The 17,047-nt window shown below is 38.6% G+C and overlaps 1 protein-coding gene across 3 annotated transcripts in view; it reads left to right on the forward strand.

The window, feature by feature from the left end:
- LOC136249247 (uncharacterized) overlaps window positions 1–17,047 on the forward strand; it is a 112,806-nt gene that overhangs the window by 64,403 nt on the left and 31,356 nt on the right. For all 3 annotated transcript variants that reach the window (XM_066041210.1, XM_066041212.1, XM_066041211.1), the window contains 6 exons: window positions 7,647–7,798; window positions 8,153–8,214; window positions 9,113–9,168; window positions 15,657–15,799; window positions 15,863–15,966; window positions 16,771–16,914. In XM_066041210.1, the coding sequence (XP_065897282.1) occupies window positions 7,647–7,798; window positions 8,153–8,214; window positions 9,113–9,168; window positions 15,657–15,799; window positions 15,863–15,966; window positions 16,771–16,914 (661 nt within the window). The remainder of the gene's footprint in view (window positions 1–7,646; window positions 7,799–8,152; window positions 8,215–9,112; window positions 9,169–15,656; window positions 15,800–15,862; window positions 15,967–16,770; window positions 16,915–17,047) is intronic.

Below are 17,047 nucleotides of genomic sequence, written 5' to 3' on the forward strand. Positions count from 1 at the left end.
GGCCCAAGAAGCCGGCACGTAACACCCGTGAGTATATTGACAGGAAGAAAGAAAACGCAATTTTCACACCTCCGTAGTTCTGTGCTTCCTTGATGAAACAAGACGATTTTTGCTGTGGACATTCCCCCCAACTGCAGTACTCTACATTCCAAATTTGAGCGAAATCGCTTCGCGCGTTCCCGAGATATGCGACTTCAAAAATTGGCTCAGTTTCTTCGTTTTTTTTCTTCTTATTTTTCTTTTTCTTGTCGCACACTTACAAAAACTGCTATAAAACTCGAACGCCTTATCCGATTGCCTTGAAATTTGGCACACAGAAGGGGGATATAAAGGCGCATCTCGGTACAAACTTTGGCTGGAATACGATAAACAGGCAAAGAGTTATGAGCGATTATTCACGAAAAATAACACCAATATGTTGTCACGCCTACAGGGTAAACCGCGTATGGGAAGAAGCTGAAAATCGGTGGGTGAATAGGTTAACTATTGAACCTCAAACTGTTGTGGTTTGAAAGAAATCGAGCTAAAAACCAGGAAGATACAACGAAAAAACCAACAGTGTGTAACAATTACGCAATCGAGATCAGCTAATAAAAAAACGACTGCTTGCCACGCCTACCAGATAAACCACTTGGGGTAATGCTTTGAAAATAGTTGTACAGATGGAGTAATCATCTTAGAAAAGCTCATCAATGGTGTAGAAGAATCACACTTAAAGCCACGGAGTTATAACACGAAATCCAACTTAGTGCAGCAAGTGCGAGATCGAGATACTCTAATAGAGCAGTCATCCTAATAGAGCAGTCACCCTGAAAAGAATTCAAGAGATCAGCTAGAAATAAGAAACCTGTATAGAGATCAGCTACACACAAGTCACCCTGTAGAGAGATCAGCTAGAAGAAGTTACCTTGTAGGGAGTTCATGCAACTATGAAAAAAATAGTTATTTTTCAAGAACAATTAATGATTGGAACTCCTTACCAGTAGATCTTGTTGAAGTTGCAGATGCTGACATTTTTAGAACTGGACTACAATCATTATTGTAATTGTGTTACATGTATTCGGGCAAATCTGAGCACACCAGCAGGGCTGACTGCTCAGTAATAATAATAATCATAATAATAATCATGGAAAGAGATAGTTCAGCTAGAAAAAATCACATTGTAGAGTTCAGCTACAAAGAAACCACCATGTAGAGAGTTCAGCTACAAACAAATCGCCCTGTGGAGAGATCAATAGAAAAAGTTACCTTGCAGAGAGTTCAGCTACAAACAAATCTCCCTGTAGAGAGATCAGCTAGAAGAAGTTACCTTGTAGAGAGTTCAGCTTCAAACAAATCACCCTGTAGAAAGATCAGCTAGAAGAGGTCACCTTGTAGAGAGTTCAGTTACAAAAAAAACCACCATGTAGAGAGCTCAGCTACAAACTAGTGACCTTGTAGAGACATCAGCTAGAAGAAGTTACCTTGTAGAGAGTTCAGCTACAAAGAAACCATTCTTTAAAGAGCTCAGCTGCAAACAAACCACCTGTACAGAATTCAGCTACAAATAAATCACCCTGTAGAAAGATGAGCTAGAAAAAGTTACCTTGTAGGGAGTTCAGTTACAAAGAAACCACCATGTAGAGAATTCAGCTACAAACTAGTGACCCTGTAAAGACATCAGCTAGAAGAAGTTACCTTGAGAGAGTTCAGCTACAAACAAATCTCCCTGTAGAGAGATCAACTAGAAGAAGTTACCTTGTAGAGAGTTCAGCTTCAAACAAATCACCCTGTAGAAAGATCAGCTAGAAGAGGTCACCTTGTAGAGAGTTCAGTTACAAAAAAACCACCATGTAGAAAGATCAGCTACAAACTAGTGACCTTGTAGAGACATCAGCTAGAAGAAGTTACCTTGTAGAGAGTTCAGCTACAAAGAAACCATTCTTTAAAGAGCTCAGCTGCAAACAAACCACCTGTACAGAATTCAGCTACAAATAAATCACCCTATAGAAAGATGAGCTAGAAAAAGTTACCTTGTGGAGAGTTCAGTTACAAAGAAACCACCACGTAGAGAATTCAGCTACAAACTAGTGACCCTGTAAAGACATCAGCTAGAAGAAGTTACCTTGAGAGAGTTCAGCTACAAAGAAACCATTATTTAAAGAGCTCAGCTGCAAACAAATCACCTATACAGAATTCAGCTACAAACAAATCACCATGTAGAGAGATCGGCTAGAAGAAGTTAACTTGTAGAGAGTTCAGCTACAAAGAAACCATCATTTAGAGAGTTCAGCTTCAAACAAATCACCTGTAGAGAGTTCAGCTACAAACAAATCTCCCTGTAGAGAGATCAGCTAGAAGAAGTTACCTTGTAGAGAGTTCAGCTACAAAGAAACCACCATGTAGAGAGTTCAGCTGCTAAGAAATCACCCTGTATAAAATTCTGCCATGAACAAATTGCCCTGTAGAAAGATCAGTTAGAAGAAGTTACCTTGTAGAGAGTTCAGCTACAAAGAAACCATTTTGTAAAGAGCTCAGCTGCAAACAAATCACCTGTACAGAATTCAGCTACGAACAAATCACCCTGTAGAGAGATCAGCTAGAAGAAGTTACCTTGTAGATAGTTCAGCTACAAAGAAACCACCATGTAGAGAGAGTTCAGCTGCAAAGAAATCACCCTGTAGAAAATTCTGCCAGAAACAAATTGCCCTGTAGAAAGATCAGTTAGAAGAAGTTACATTTTAGAGAGTTCAGCTACAAAGAAACCATTCTGTAAAGAGCTCAGCTGCAAACAAATCACCTGTACAGAATTCAGCTACAAACAAATCACCTGTAGAGAGTTCAGCTACAAACAAATCACCCTGTAGAAAGATCAGTTAGAAGAAGTTACTTTGTAGAGAGTTCAGCTACAAAGAAACCATTCTGTAAAGAGCTCAGCTGCAAACATTTCACCTGTAAAGAATTCAGCTACAAACAAATCTCCCTGTAGAGAGATCAGCTAGAAGAAATTACCTTGTAGAGAGTTCAACTACAAAGAAACCATCATGTAGAGAGTTCAGCTGCAAAGAAATCACCACTGCCCAAATTTCAAGGCAATAGCTCTTTGCAATCTGAAGTTATCAATTGTCAAAGTTGGCAAATTGGATGTGTGTGGAAGACCCCTTTTCGCTAATCCTATCACATATGTATTATATATATAATTTTACATTTACTGATAAAATATTTAAAGTTCTTCCTGTAGTAAAGAAACAAAACATAGGTTTAAAAAGTCCCAAAGCTGGCCATAGGCCGGCTTTGGGGTATACAAATACATAAAGAAATGAAATCTAATCCAAAACAGCCAAGCTGTAAAAAAGTGTGCGGCCCTCAGAAAGGCTATGGTGAAAAAAGATGTGAAATCCAAGGTGGCGGCCAAGAAATGGCTGTGATGGTAGGTTAATGGTAAAAATTTTAATAACGACAATTCAGGTGAATTTTTGTGCCGCTTCACAAAATTCACCTGAATTGTCATTATTAAAATTTTTACCATTAACCTACCATCACAGCCATTTCTTGGCCGCCACCTTGGATTTCACATATTTTTTCACCATAGCCTTTCTGAGGGCCGCACACTTTTTTTACAGCTTGGCTGTTTTGGATTAGATATACTTAACAGCACAAAACACAAATATCATTCATACAGATATCTATACACAAGTACTTTGGGGAAAGGACAACTGAGGAAATTGTTGGAGTAGGATGTAATAACTTTTGCACAAGCCACGCAGACAAGCATTGTGGATATGGCATAACTGGATTTACAGTTGACCACGAAGCAAATATGTCTTCCAATTAGTACAAGATTGCAGCAACGCATCATATATGCATAGCAACACAACGTGATAGCAGCAACCAATGAATAATCATATACGTTAAATATAGCGTAATTGGTTTGGTTTGGCCATGCACAGATAATTAGCACTTCATCCACCCAATTTCTCCCCAAACTTCCTCAGTTCCCTATCACCCTGTTATAGCAACACTGTACCAGATATATCCAATGGGCAAATACCTATAAAACACGCATGGTGAAACCACGCGCATCAGGAACATGCAACAGTCATAAGTAATGACGCTTGCTGCAGCAGAATGCGATTCATGTGAAATGAAAGTAGCCCTCAGCTCAAACACATATCGTGCCATAAAATGCACTGCGAAGGCCATAAACAACAAAAGCAAATTGGCAACACAAAGAGCAGAAAGCCAAGTCATCTGCCCAGCCCAGAAACACTGCTGCCGACCACGCGCATGCAGCACACAGGCAGCCATAAACAATATAGTTGTATGTGGGAACAAACTGCAGTAAATGTATCGCTATTGCAACAATTGACAAAATACATTGGGATTACGTTGCCTGGTAGGATGTAGCAAAACACAAGCAAACAGCCAGAGACCCCACAAGCAGGACCAAATATTGATGTCCTAATGATGTAATTCGTAGCCTTGTATGTATGGAAGCGAGCAGATCATACTCATACTGCTAAATGCAGAGCACCACACATGCCAATGCAAATGCAGCAACATGCATGCCAACACAGTACGACAGCCCACACGTAACAACACGCATGCAATGACACACCCGCAGCAACACACCTGCAATGCCACGCATGCAACGACACGCCTGCAACAACAGTACTGGAAGAAGCCACACGCACCATAGCTCACAAAAAAGAAAATTTTACACATAATTTAATGAGCGAATTGGCGGGTACTGACCTGGTGCATCATGCTGATAGACACTCGGAGAAGAGGTACGAGTGAACCACACATGCAAAGACAGCATCAATCAGTTGTGTGTTTCGTGAAAATGAGAAAATTCAACACGGACAATCAAAAGCACCACGTAACTGACCTACGTAACTGCACCGTGGAGTCCACATAGTGATGCAAATAAATGTATGTACAATTAACAAATATTTACTGTGAGTATGTGCAATTAATAAATGTTTTCCCAATGCGATAGTACTATACTTCCTAAACATGAATCAAGTAAACCATGCCTCGTGGATGCATGGTTTATCTGCATTAGAAGGAGGATTAACGATGCACTTGTAAACACTTCTCATGCATTATTGAGGATAAATGACTGAGAGATGTTCATTCGTTTACCCTAATGTAATTCAACTGTTCCATCAAAAGCATCCCGATCTTTTAAGCTTGATAAATATCAGGGAATGAGTGTAGTGAGACACCGATGCTAGCAGGAATGACAGTGAGCCTAAAAGCATATCCTGATGGTCCATAAGTATCCCTTAGGACAGCTGGTGTAGGGTATAATCAGCCTTCATCAGTCACGGGCAGACAAGACTGACAACAGGCTGCTGTACCTGTTAGCACTCATGGCAGAGAGACAACAGGTTTTCCAGTTGTAATTGCATATTGAAATATTTAACAATACTACATGATATCCTGTGATCACACAGGATGTATGCTGAAATGTATGAAGAATGTGTGCTATGATGTACAAAAGTTGGGAACTGAGGGCATTGGATGGCATAGCGGTTACACATAAGGAAGTTGAATGCACAAGCTATCAAGTTTTTGTATCCTGTAAAACACCAAATACTTGCTATCACAGATAAAGCTAAATATGTAATAACAACGGTAATAGTGCACATACAAGCGAAGAGGCAAGCAGCAGCCATAATATCTTGTGATTATAACATTCCTGCAATATCACGCATGCAATAACACACATGCAATTAACACGCATGCAATTAACACGCATGCAATAACGCGCATGTAAATAACATGCATGCAATAACACACATGCAAATATCATGTTGAATAAGCCATAAAGCAAATACAAGTTGCCTAGCTTTTGGTATTCATCGAAGCCACTGTTTAGTATTAAAGTGCCCGATAACACCATCCCTAACCCTCAGTAACCAACCCTACAATGAGGTAGCAACAGTCCATGCATTAGTGTTGGTCAGTCACAACATTGGTCACAAAACCGTGAGATGACAGAAATGAGATATAAACAAAAATGTGCTAGTGGACTGATATAGGTGCTTGCCTACCATGTGGAAAGTTAAGAAAGGTTCAGACCATGATGAACATAGCCGTATGCCTGGCTGTAGATAAGCCTGGCTGTAGATAAGCCTGGCTGTAGATAAGCCTGGCTGTAGATAAGCCTGGCTGTAGGCTTGTGGAAGATAACAATAGTCTATATCTTCAAATTTACTATGAATGGTATGCTGAACTGCACATCTACAACCAGTGTAGATGAATACTAATATGTACATATGAGAGGCTTTTGCTCGTTAAATGCGTGGGAGGCCGAGGAACGGCCTTATTTTTGAGCAGAGGTAAGACAGCTCTACACTACGCTACAATAAAGCTAAATTTGCTGACCAGTGTAGATATATACCAATAGGTAAAATTGTATGCATATGAGAGGCTTTTGCCCGTTAAACGCTAATTACATGCGTGGGCGGCCGACAAAAGGCCTATTTTCCAGCAGAGGTAAGACAGCTCTGCACTACGCTACAATAATGCTAAATTTGCTGAAAACATTGAAAACGCTCAGCCACAACAATATGTTGTGTCAAACTAGACGACAGCTCATTTTCGATTACGCAATACTGATGATAGTTTAACACTTCGTAACCGCAACAGCACGTAGCAATTATATAAAAGTTTTATAATGGAACAGACTCACCGGGAATCATCAACGGTAGCCATCGCCTAACTGAGAAAATCATTCACGGAATTGGTAGAAGGCTCTGCCTGCTCATCCTTCATGCAGCCGAGAGTCCACAATGTCCGTTTGATCCAGGTTTATCGCCATGCCGCTTCCGCTAGACTTCACCAACTCTGCTCCAAATCGACCCTGAGTAGTAGTGACTCTCCAGTGACACCAAGGACAAAAGTTTTTCTGTCTGCCAACACGCCATGCACTATGGCATGATCTCGTGATCTCAAACCTGTCAAACCAGTTTATTACAATGAATCATTATGACATCATTACGTTTCATGTATCCTACAAGATTGATTCAACTTTTACCTGAAACAAGTGTTGATTTCAGTTTGTGGTGCTAGCACTGCTAATATACAATGCCTCTCTAATGGACCTTACAGTCAACTCAAGGATTCTGTGTTGCTGGATTTAATTACTTTACTCGAAAGGCTAGTTTATCACTAAAGGATGCTGGCTTCATTTACTATGGTGTGGTACGTAGATTTGCACTGTATCCATTCTACGGCCACATCAAGGCATGTTAACTTCAATTTATTGCGTTGCAATAAATTACATACTTACCTGCTAAGCCAGCTGAGCACCCATAATGTACGTAGCTTTGGTGCACACCTTGGTCTTACTTAAACAGGGTTAAATGTGGCTGGATTGCTATCTGGGTCCTTGGGTCAGCAGTAGTGAAACAGTTACAACCCAGACATGGATAGTTCAATACGAAACCATTTAGTAGAGAACACGTGTTTGCCTCTTTAAGATTAGTTCTTACCATGGGAACACAGGTAAATGTTAGCAGATTATAAATATGTATGTATGTAGAAAATCTCTACTTGTCTTGTGGCTATGAAAGTCAAAATTTCTTGCATATACATCATATTTCTTTGTCCTACTACTTCGGTGGTTTACTTTTATGCATTTATTTTTACTACAGTTTTTGCAGGATCCATACCGCTTACTACAATGATGAAGGAGTATTGATCACTAATCCACTAATGTGTGCTAAACATTATTTCATGACCAACTTCATATATGATTTTATTGCTGAAATGCTGCCAACTGATGTATTTGCTTTTGCAAGTGAAGGTATGTTCCACGTATATTATTATGTGTGTTTGTTGGCACTGTTAGTATTCTAAAGTGTGTCAAAGTTGTCAGGTGTAGAATTGGACACCAAGTTCTATATATCTACCAAGAGCTTATAAGCACCCAAATAGTACAATTTTACATGCTAAATAGCTACCCATACATATATATGTGGTATAGTGTTATAGTTTGTATTGAGAATATCACATTTGTTTGTCCTGTTTGCAGTAGCATAGTGTGCATGCATGCATACAGACAAACAGACAGACATTTATTAAATATGTTTGTTTCAATATTAAATTATTTGGTATCACGGATTAAGAATTTTATTGTTCATGTTGATATTTTCATTAGATCAAAAGTTGGCACTCCTGGCTATTGTGAGATTGAATCGACTCTTTCGAGTCTTTCGAGTTGTAAGTGTCCAGCTATACTTTATGTATTAATTTTATGCATACACACATGTGTGTGCACACACACACACACACACACACACACACACACACACACACACACACACACACACACACACACACACACACACACACACACACACACACGCACACTCACACACATGCACACACACACACCTCGTGAAGACTTGACACCTTCATGCTGCCCACTGAAGTTGTGTTCTGTGATAGTGGGATCTTAAGTAAGGACCAATGACACCACATAGACTACAACAACAACGATGTTGTGTCTAATCTTTCTTGACGGCGGAACTGTCAACCACAGAAATCTGAAATTAAAATCTGAAATTAATTTATTGCTTTCTTAATATGGCCTTTGGCCTGAGATAGCTATGTATGTATGTACAGCATGTGTGTGTGGCTTCCGCAATGGCTTTTTACAGTGCAATCTATTGCACTCCTATGTACTATTGGCACATTGTGTGGTAAACATACTAAGTCACTATGTGAATAATAGGCTCACCTGTGGCATGTGCATGCATTTTGGAATTCTGACCTTGCCTTAGCCTTTAACAGTGGAACCTCTCTTAAACTCCTTGAATTAAGGACACAATAGAAAAACCTCCATAATGAGAATAAGCATTTTGTTCCAACAGATCTGGTTCCATATAATTTACCTCTGAATGAGGAAAACCCCTGTATTATAATTAAAATAGTGGGTCACAAAGTAGAGAGCCTCCCCTTGTATGGTAACAATCAATTTGTGGTAAAACGTTAATTTGATTTTGAAAGCCTGGTCACATATCAAGTCTCACTGCCTTTTATATAACACTTGGATTCCTACATTAATAATTTGTAGTACACTATAATATTTATCTTTGCATTACAAATTTATTCTCAGATTGCTGGCATTGGCTACTTGGAAAGATGGATAGCTTTTCCAGTGGTGATTGCAAAGTTTGTGGATTTGCAATTGTTTGTATTTATAAATGCATCATGTACAGTCTGATTGATCTATGTGTTGAGTACAGTAAAATACCTGTATTCAGCTAGCAAGTAAAAGTAAAATGTACAATAGCACAAGAAACGAACCAACGCATGAATGATCTATTATGATATTGCATCATTCTACTTAGTTGACAACACTAGTGTGTATGCAGTTATGCATCTGTTATGCTGGAATAATTTTGGAAATGGTATATAGCAGGAGCACACTGAATTCTATGGATAAGGGACCATGAAACTCTTTAAATAGTGAAATTTAAACATGGCTGTCTGCTATAAAAGTACCTTATAAAATTCCTCAGTACACGTTCACCTGAGCCCCCGCCAAATATAGTAATATCAAGGAGGTGAACATGTGTTCACTCCCAATGGTTTTGTAGTGGAACAAACATGTTTTCATGTTGTTAACATGTTTGCGTTTTTAAAGCCTCATAACTCACTTGTTCTTACCAGTATCAAAGCACTTTTTTGATAAACAGTTCTGACATTTGAAGGGCTTCACAGTGCTACTAAATGTTTGAGCAGCTGGCCCTTGTAACAAGAATTATTAACAAGAAACAAGGGCTCAGGGCTCAGGTGAACGCAAACAGACTATAGTACATTATACAGAGACACATGCTCAAGTATGTCGTATGCCAGCATCACTGAAGCTATTGAAATGAAGTTGAATGGTACAAAAGAATAGTAGCATAGGCATAACAGGGTAGCCTTTGGCACAAGCGATGTGAAATTACTTAATTCGACCATTATAAAGTATAAAGTTATCCTTTGACCCAGAATACAATGAAGTAGCGGTTCATTCTGCACATCCCTGTTGTGTGTAAGGATGATGTAACCAATGATATCAGGACAGACAATAGTGTGTCGTGCAGCCAAATACAGCTAGTGTGGACGCACGACAGACTGCTCTTTTTCTTCTTTTCTCTCCACTTCCTATAACTGAGAAGTAAAAAAAAAAATGTCGGAAAAATTTCTCCAAGTTTTGAACCAAGGACCTCCACACCTATTTACCCAAACCATTATACCACTCTGCCACTGCTGTCAGTTGCTTACCTCACTTAATTTATGACAGTTCTGGTTTAGTACACTAGACTAATAACTTGTAGATCTATCTATCAGTGGAAATTCTAGAACATTCTATATACGTTGTATTGAAGTGCTCAGAAAATTGTGTACTCTATTAGAGTACTACAGAAAATATGAAAATGGCCTATATCAAGTGTGTTGTGTGTCCAAGTACAAACGGTGCGGACAAGTGACATACTCATTTTACAGACCAAGAAAACACCATTTTCATGTATCCATAGCTCCATAGCTAATTAACCACTTTTACTGTGGAAGCTTCCGCATCTCCTATTCCTAGTTTGAGTCGAGTCTGCCCAGCTATCATTGGGATATACGTGTCTGTCAAAATTCATCCTTTTTCAGTTCTTCCATGCAGTCTTCGACAATTCCTGTAGTAAAGGAAAAAAGTTAAATGGAAGTATCAAGACCAACCATAGGCTGGTTTTGGTAGTTGTAATTACAAAATCAAATGATTTCTGCACAAAAACAGCTAAGCTGTGTTATACTGCAATCGGCTCAACACAATTCTACTGTTGTTGAAAATGATTAGGGTCTAACTCTAGAACTACAGGTCATCAACTAATGCGTGCCAATAATTTAGTCCTACTGCAATATCAAGTTGACAGTACCGTTTATAAAATATCAAAATCACTCAGCACTACTCTAGGAATAATTTGTGCAAAGTTTTGCTTGCAGCATAATACAAAAATCTTTTCGGATACACTTCTGGAATGGTGCACCATAAACCTGTTGAAAGGAGATCGTAATACTCTAATAGAGCGGTCGCCTACTCTAATAAAGCAGTTGACTTTGAGTTCATTATTCTAAGCGCACTTATATGAAAACCCTATCTAGTATTGTTATGCTTGGTGCAAATTTTAGAGATGACTGAAAAGAATTGCCAGAAAGAATAGTTTGAAGATTTTGGAGCATAATAGACTTAAGCCTGTGTGTGTGTGTGTGCCTGAGGAAAGAATATACATGATTTATCATACAGTATGGTAGTACCAAGAGTTTATAATATACAATATTAAGGAAGAGTGTCAAACTGCCAATATAGCCTGTACAAACACACTGAGTAAAATAAGACTTTTGAAAGTTTTGATCCAATTGACACATTTACTGGTGGAAGGTAAGTGTTGATATGTGTTGAGATGCTGAAACCTTTGTACAAACCAAGGTGTTGATATTCTATCTTACTCAGTGTATTTGCTGGAATGTACTCCTGTTGGACACTCTCTCTTACTACTTTATATTATGAACTCTTGGTAGTACTGTATATTAGGAATCATAGTGGTTTGGGCTTTCTTGCCCATCAATATCACCCAAAAAAGCAGCCTTTGTAACAGCTTGGCAGTATTGCTTAGGCATAGCCAAGCCCATACATGCCTTCAGAGCAACCTACGTAAACCCTGCCAATTTTAAGATTTTCAGAATTTTATACTGAATAACTAGCTAACTAACTGATGCCTCCAGCCAAGCATACTTCAACAATGGATATATAATGCTACAGGCTTGATTTCTTGAAGTCATGTCTTTTTGCCAACCACAGTATGTACAATACATGCATCATGGACTTTCCTTTGTCCTCCTTCATGTCCCAGTTCTTTTAACTGTCAATGCAAGGTGTCAATTTGCGGTAGTGCGATACAGCTTCCCTATCACGCTTATTACCCATATTTTCCCTAGTGACTGAATTGATTACAGAGATGCTTCTTGTACTGTTCTTCATTCACAGTGCTGTGTGACAGGCAGAGCATAACTCGTAATGGTCACTTCACTTTTCAGTAATTGAGGGGTGTGTTTAGATGCAAAACTAATTTTATGACATGCCTGGCACCATTCTTTCTTTTGATGCAGTATGCACGGGTTCAGTAGTCATAATTAAAGTAAACAAACAAGTAGAAGGAAAAAAAATTAGGAGTGATTAGGGAAAAAAAGAGTAGTGGAACAAGGGAATAGCTAAAAAGTAGTGAGGTTGCCTATACCTTCAGATATACTAAGTGTAGGTTAGAGACCTAGCACGAGAGGATCTTCGTGGATTTTAATAACCAAAGTGAAGCTGAGGTTTTTAAAACAAAAATATTTGAGGGCGTGGTCTTTATATATCTGACTTGGAAAACGGTGGAGTTTTTGTAGGAGTGGATTAAATGTTGTTTTAAAATCGTCACATAATCTTAACATTAGCATTGAAGACGGAACATATTTTTGTTGAGGAGCTGAAGAGAAATCAAAGTTAGCACCTCATTGCTGCTTCCTGAAGACGGACGCTAGTAAAGATAATTGTGTTGACAAGGAAACTGACCAGTTGTTGCCATTACAAGTGCCATGGTGTCACAGCAGTGTGAAAGAACAGGTGCAATAATGTGAGCAACAGTTGGCTTGAGTGATTATGATGATGATGAGTTGTCACAAGTTGTTGTATTTATGGCACAACGCAGTATAAGGGCCAGGCTTGGTTTTGCATACAGACCACACCCACACTACAAATACTACAAAATTATCATTCTACAAAGTAGCTTTCCCATCTAGGTCTCTAGTAAAGTCCGTCTACAATTTAACCATTAAGCCCACAAAGGCCAGAAAACTGGCCCAAATACGTGTGCCTTGCACAAAGCACTGTAACTTTCAAAGCATCTGTCCTATGGCTACACAATTTACTTGTGATGTAACATGATACCTAGAGTTTTCCTAAACAATGAGGCCAAAACTAGCCATGTAATTAACTTTTTGGTAAGGAAACACGCAAATCCTTTACATAGCTTTATAATATGATCCATAACTCGATGGTGGTTTCTCCTTTCAACAAGTTCTGTTGGCTTTACCATTTCTATCAGGTCATATATGACTCACATGAATAAACCCACAATCGAAATTAAACACGTGACACGGACTTTTGAAACATGGAGAGGAGACTCGCTTTTGTTCATCACTTCATAACAAGTAAACCACTGTAGTTACAGTGTTCATTTAATCTTCTCCAAGTAGACCAGTGAACAGACTTGATCATTGTGTAGTTTTAGGCTATAAGAATTAATTTACTATTTACTTAACGTCGTTATGCATGCCCATATTGTGTAAATACTTATTCCCCAAAGTTCTTTGTGATTTCATTATGATTTCATTAACATCATTGCAAACACTCATTCCTCATTGATTTAAGGGTTGATTGAAGATGAAACATGCTTGAAACACTCTAGAAAGTAGATGGGCACTAAACAGAATTTTCTGTGTTATTACTGGACTTCTTCATTCATCCTGAATACCTCCCATAATCAAATTGCTTGAGGCGTGCTTATAAAAGGAATGGAGTGGTCAAACTTGTGTTGGCTTGAGTGACTTTGCCCACTACAGGCTATTAGCCTGTACTGCTTGGGAGAGCATAGCAATTACATGATTGGAAGTGAGATTTACAATGCTTGAGGTCTTTTCTGCAAGCAGGATTTTAACCATTTTAAGAACCTGCTAGCAAATCTTTGAATGATTATTTAAAGACCTCATTATCTCCCAAAGATCAAAGCATTTTATGCATACCATTTTCTAAACTAGCGACTGTATACAATGGGGTTTTCTTTGATGGTGTGATACTGACCTGATGGTAGTGGGCTAGGTGTGAGACACTTCCAGTCTAGCGGGCACAGCTGGTATCACCAACGTTTGTGATCAAGGACGGAAAGGGGTGGAAATAACTAGAAACGGGGTGATCATTAACTGGAGAATAATTGTTGCGCATTTGTCAAACAAAAGGCGCATAGAAAAGTGTCAAAAGGCATGGCAAGGCTGTTTGTCCCTCCCTTTGGTACTGGAAATTAAAAACATTTATCTTAAGACAATAAAAAAGGGGTCTGGATGCGGGACTAGCTTAGAACCCAACCAAATAGACTATTTAAAGTGTAGCTTGGAATTTCTGAATCCATTGCCCACTACTGCTTGGAAGAGCATAGCAAATCAATGATCGGAAGTGAGATTTACTATGCTTGAGGCCTTTTCTGCAAGCAGGATTTTAACCATGTTAAAAGAACCTACTAGCAGATCTTTGAGTGATTATTTAAAGACCTCATTATCTCCCAAAGATCAAAGCATTTTTTATGCATACTATTTTCTAATGGACTGTTAGTCCCTAATTCAGTCATGGTTTCCCTAATCCAACTTAAATTCCTAATTTTTCCTTCTACTTGAATATAAATTTTCAAGTATAAGGAAGCATTAAGAATTTTAACTTTTTTTTCTATGATCCGTAATCAAGCTTAAAATTCCTAATCTTGTTTGTTTAATTACATTATTATGACTGGTGAACCCACGCATACTGTACCAAGTGAATGGCCATTACGCTTCGCTTTCAGCTATGTTCAGCCCATTACACAGCGCTACAAATGAAGAACAATAGGAGAAGTGCCTCTGCAATCAATCCATGTAGCCACCACAACAATTTACATGCCCCAACTATCAACCACTGACTTGTAAGTGGCCATTATGGTTTGCTTTAACCTATGTTTAAAACATTACAAACTAAGAACAGTAGGAGAAGCTCCTCTGCAGTCAACATGGAAAATACAGATGATTCCTCTAGAGAAAGCCATTGTGCTAGCCACCGCAAATCAACACCTTGAGCTGTCAGCAAAAAGAAATGGGACACAAAGGAGGACAAAGGTAACTTCCATGATGCATGCATTGTATGTACTACGGAATGCCAAAAGGCACATCTCTGGACAAAGCGACGTCGAACAATGAAAGAATCAAGCCCGTAGCCTTAACCATTATCACGCTACGCTTGTCTGAAGGCATTAGTCAGTCAGTCAGTCAGTCAGTCAGTCTGTAGAAAATTCCACTAAATAGTTTAAAAAAAAATTTCTTAGCAACTTTTTGGAAGTGTTTTAGTTCATACTGAAGGCACTTTTGGGCTTGGTTATACCTAACCAATACTGTCAAGACGCCATGAAGGTATTATGAGGCTGGGTTTAAGGTAATAGTTTTGGCCAGAAAAGCCCATATCTTCATGATCTCTAATATACGTACAGTACTACCGTACTGTATGATGTATTCTTTGCAGTTGCAAACCGTTTTGATCACTCTATAACTAAAGGGTATTCGTTAACAGACTATGTCATCCTCATACCTTCACCTGAGTTGTTTTTTATACGGCTTCTTTAAAACTAACTTCAGTTTAATTATTACATTGTGAGTGGGGCAATGTAATATGTGTGTGTATATATGACTTGGAAGCCCTAAAGTAATATCTATTACATAACACTGAGTAAAGCCATTCACTAAAAGTAGTGAAACAAGACATAGCTAATGTATACTACTAAGGTATGAGTGGAAAATCCCTGCTTTGGAATTGGTCTAATTATATTGTATTTCTTGTACTAATTTAGGGGTATTATGTTCTTTGGTACACTGATCATGTGTACTCACTGGATAGCTTGTTTCTGGGTCATGCTGGGCTGTCCAAGCAATCGTGGTCATGTCTGTATAAGGGGAGGCTGGGCAACTGCTGTAACTGCCTTTACACCTATTGGTAAGTACAGGTTGTACAATGTACACTTATAGAGCTTCATTGATGTGTATTTATATTATTTAGACAACAGTTCAATATTTGAGCAGTATGCTATTGCATTTTACTGGGCTGTGGTCACTACAACACAAGTAGGGTATGGAGACATTATTGCTTACACGCATGCTGAGGTTTGTGACTATGCCTGTATTGTGTTTTTACCTACATTAATTACTCTGAGAAAGGTGAAGCTATAATTAGTACACCAGGCTCTGGTTATTAGGTTAACATGTGTATGCAACCACTGCAGCTCATGATCATATGTGACCGAATTTTGGAAAACCGTCGATATACGCACAACAGTACTTTTGTAATAAAATGCATTTAAAACTATGGGTAAAAAATGCAAGCTCCAGGAAAAAATATGCAAGGTTTTATCGCCTCACTGGTGGGCGAATTAAGCCTCCAATGGATAAATCCTGGGCATCATTGTGTTCGCCTGTTCATAGGGAGTACAAAAATCTTTGTTTCATCTCCATACACGAAAGGATTCCAAAGTTACAGATGTATGTTTACGTTGCAGTGACAAAAGAATTTACCGTCGATCGTTTTTCAGTGAATTTGCCTTCCTTCTCGAACACAGAAGCACGCCTGGGGAAAAACTATACCTTGGTGGATGCACAAAGTCATGGCGAACACAATGAGCGAAGATGCAATTCCGTGCGCCATTGTATCTGTAAGTTATGATGGTTTATGTAAGCGCCTGTAGATTCTTTTCTCGATAGCTTGTGTACATATCAATTTATTTGCTTGTCCAGCTGTCTAGTGCTGTATTTCCAACGCTGCTTAACTTATGAAGCTGAAACTTTGCTAGTCCATTCCTCTGTCCCTGTAGAAAACAAAGAACAAATAAAATGCATTTTGAAAATTGTGCGGATATCGACGGTTTTCTAAAATTAGGTCACATATTATCATTTTGTGATGTATTAATGTAGAAATGGTTTGCAAGTCTTGTGATGATTTTGGGATCACTTGGATACAGCTACAGCATATCATATCTTGCTTCCAGCTTAGGGTATACTGCATATGGGAAAATGGCTTTCCAAGATAGACTTGACAAAATGGAGTTTTATCTTAAAGTATGTAAGAGTATGTACATACTTTGTATGTAAATATGTGTACTCTTGTTCTGTACATAACGTACTATTCAATGTGCATATATACCATGAATTGTATATTTTTATGTAAGATTTTATATTACAAAGTACACAA

Source organism: Dysidea avara, chromosome 3 (genome assembly GCF_963678975.1).
Source record: "Dysidea avara chromosome 3, odDysAvar1.4, whole genome shotgun sequence".
Taxonomy (NCBI): Eukaryota; Metazoa; Porifera; class Demospongiae; order Dictyoceratida; family Dysideidae; genus Dysidea; species Dysidea avara.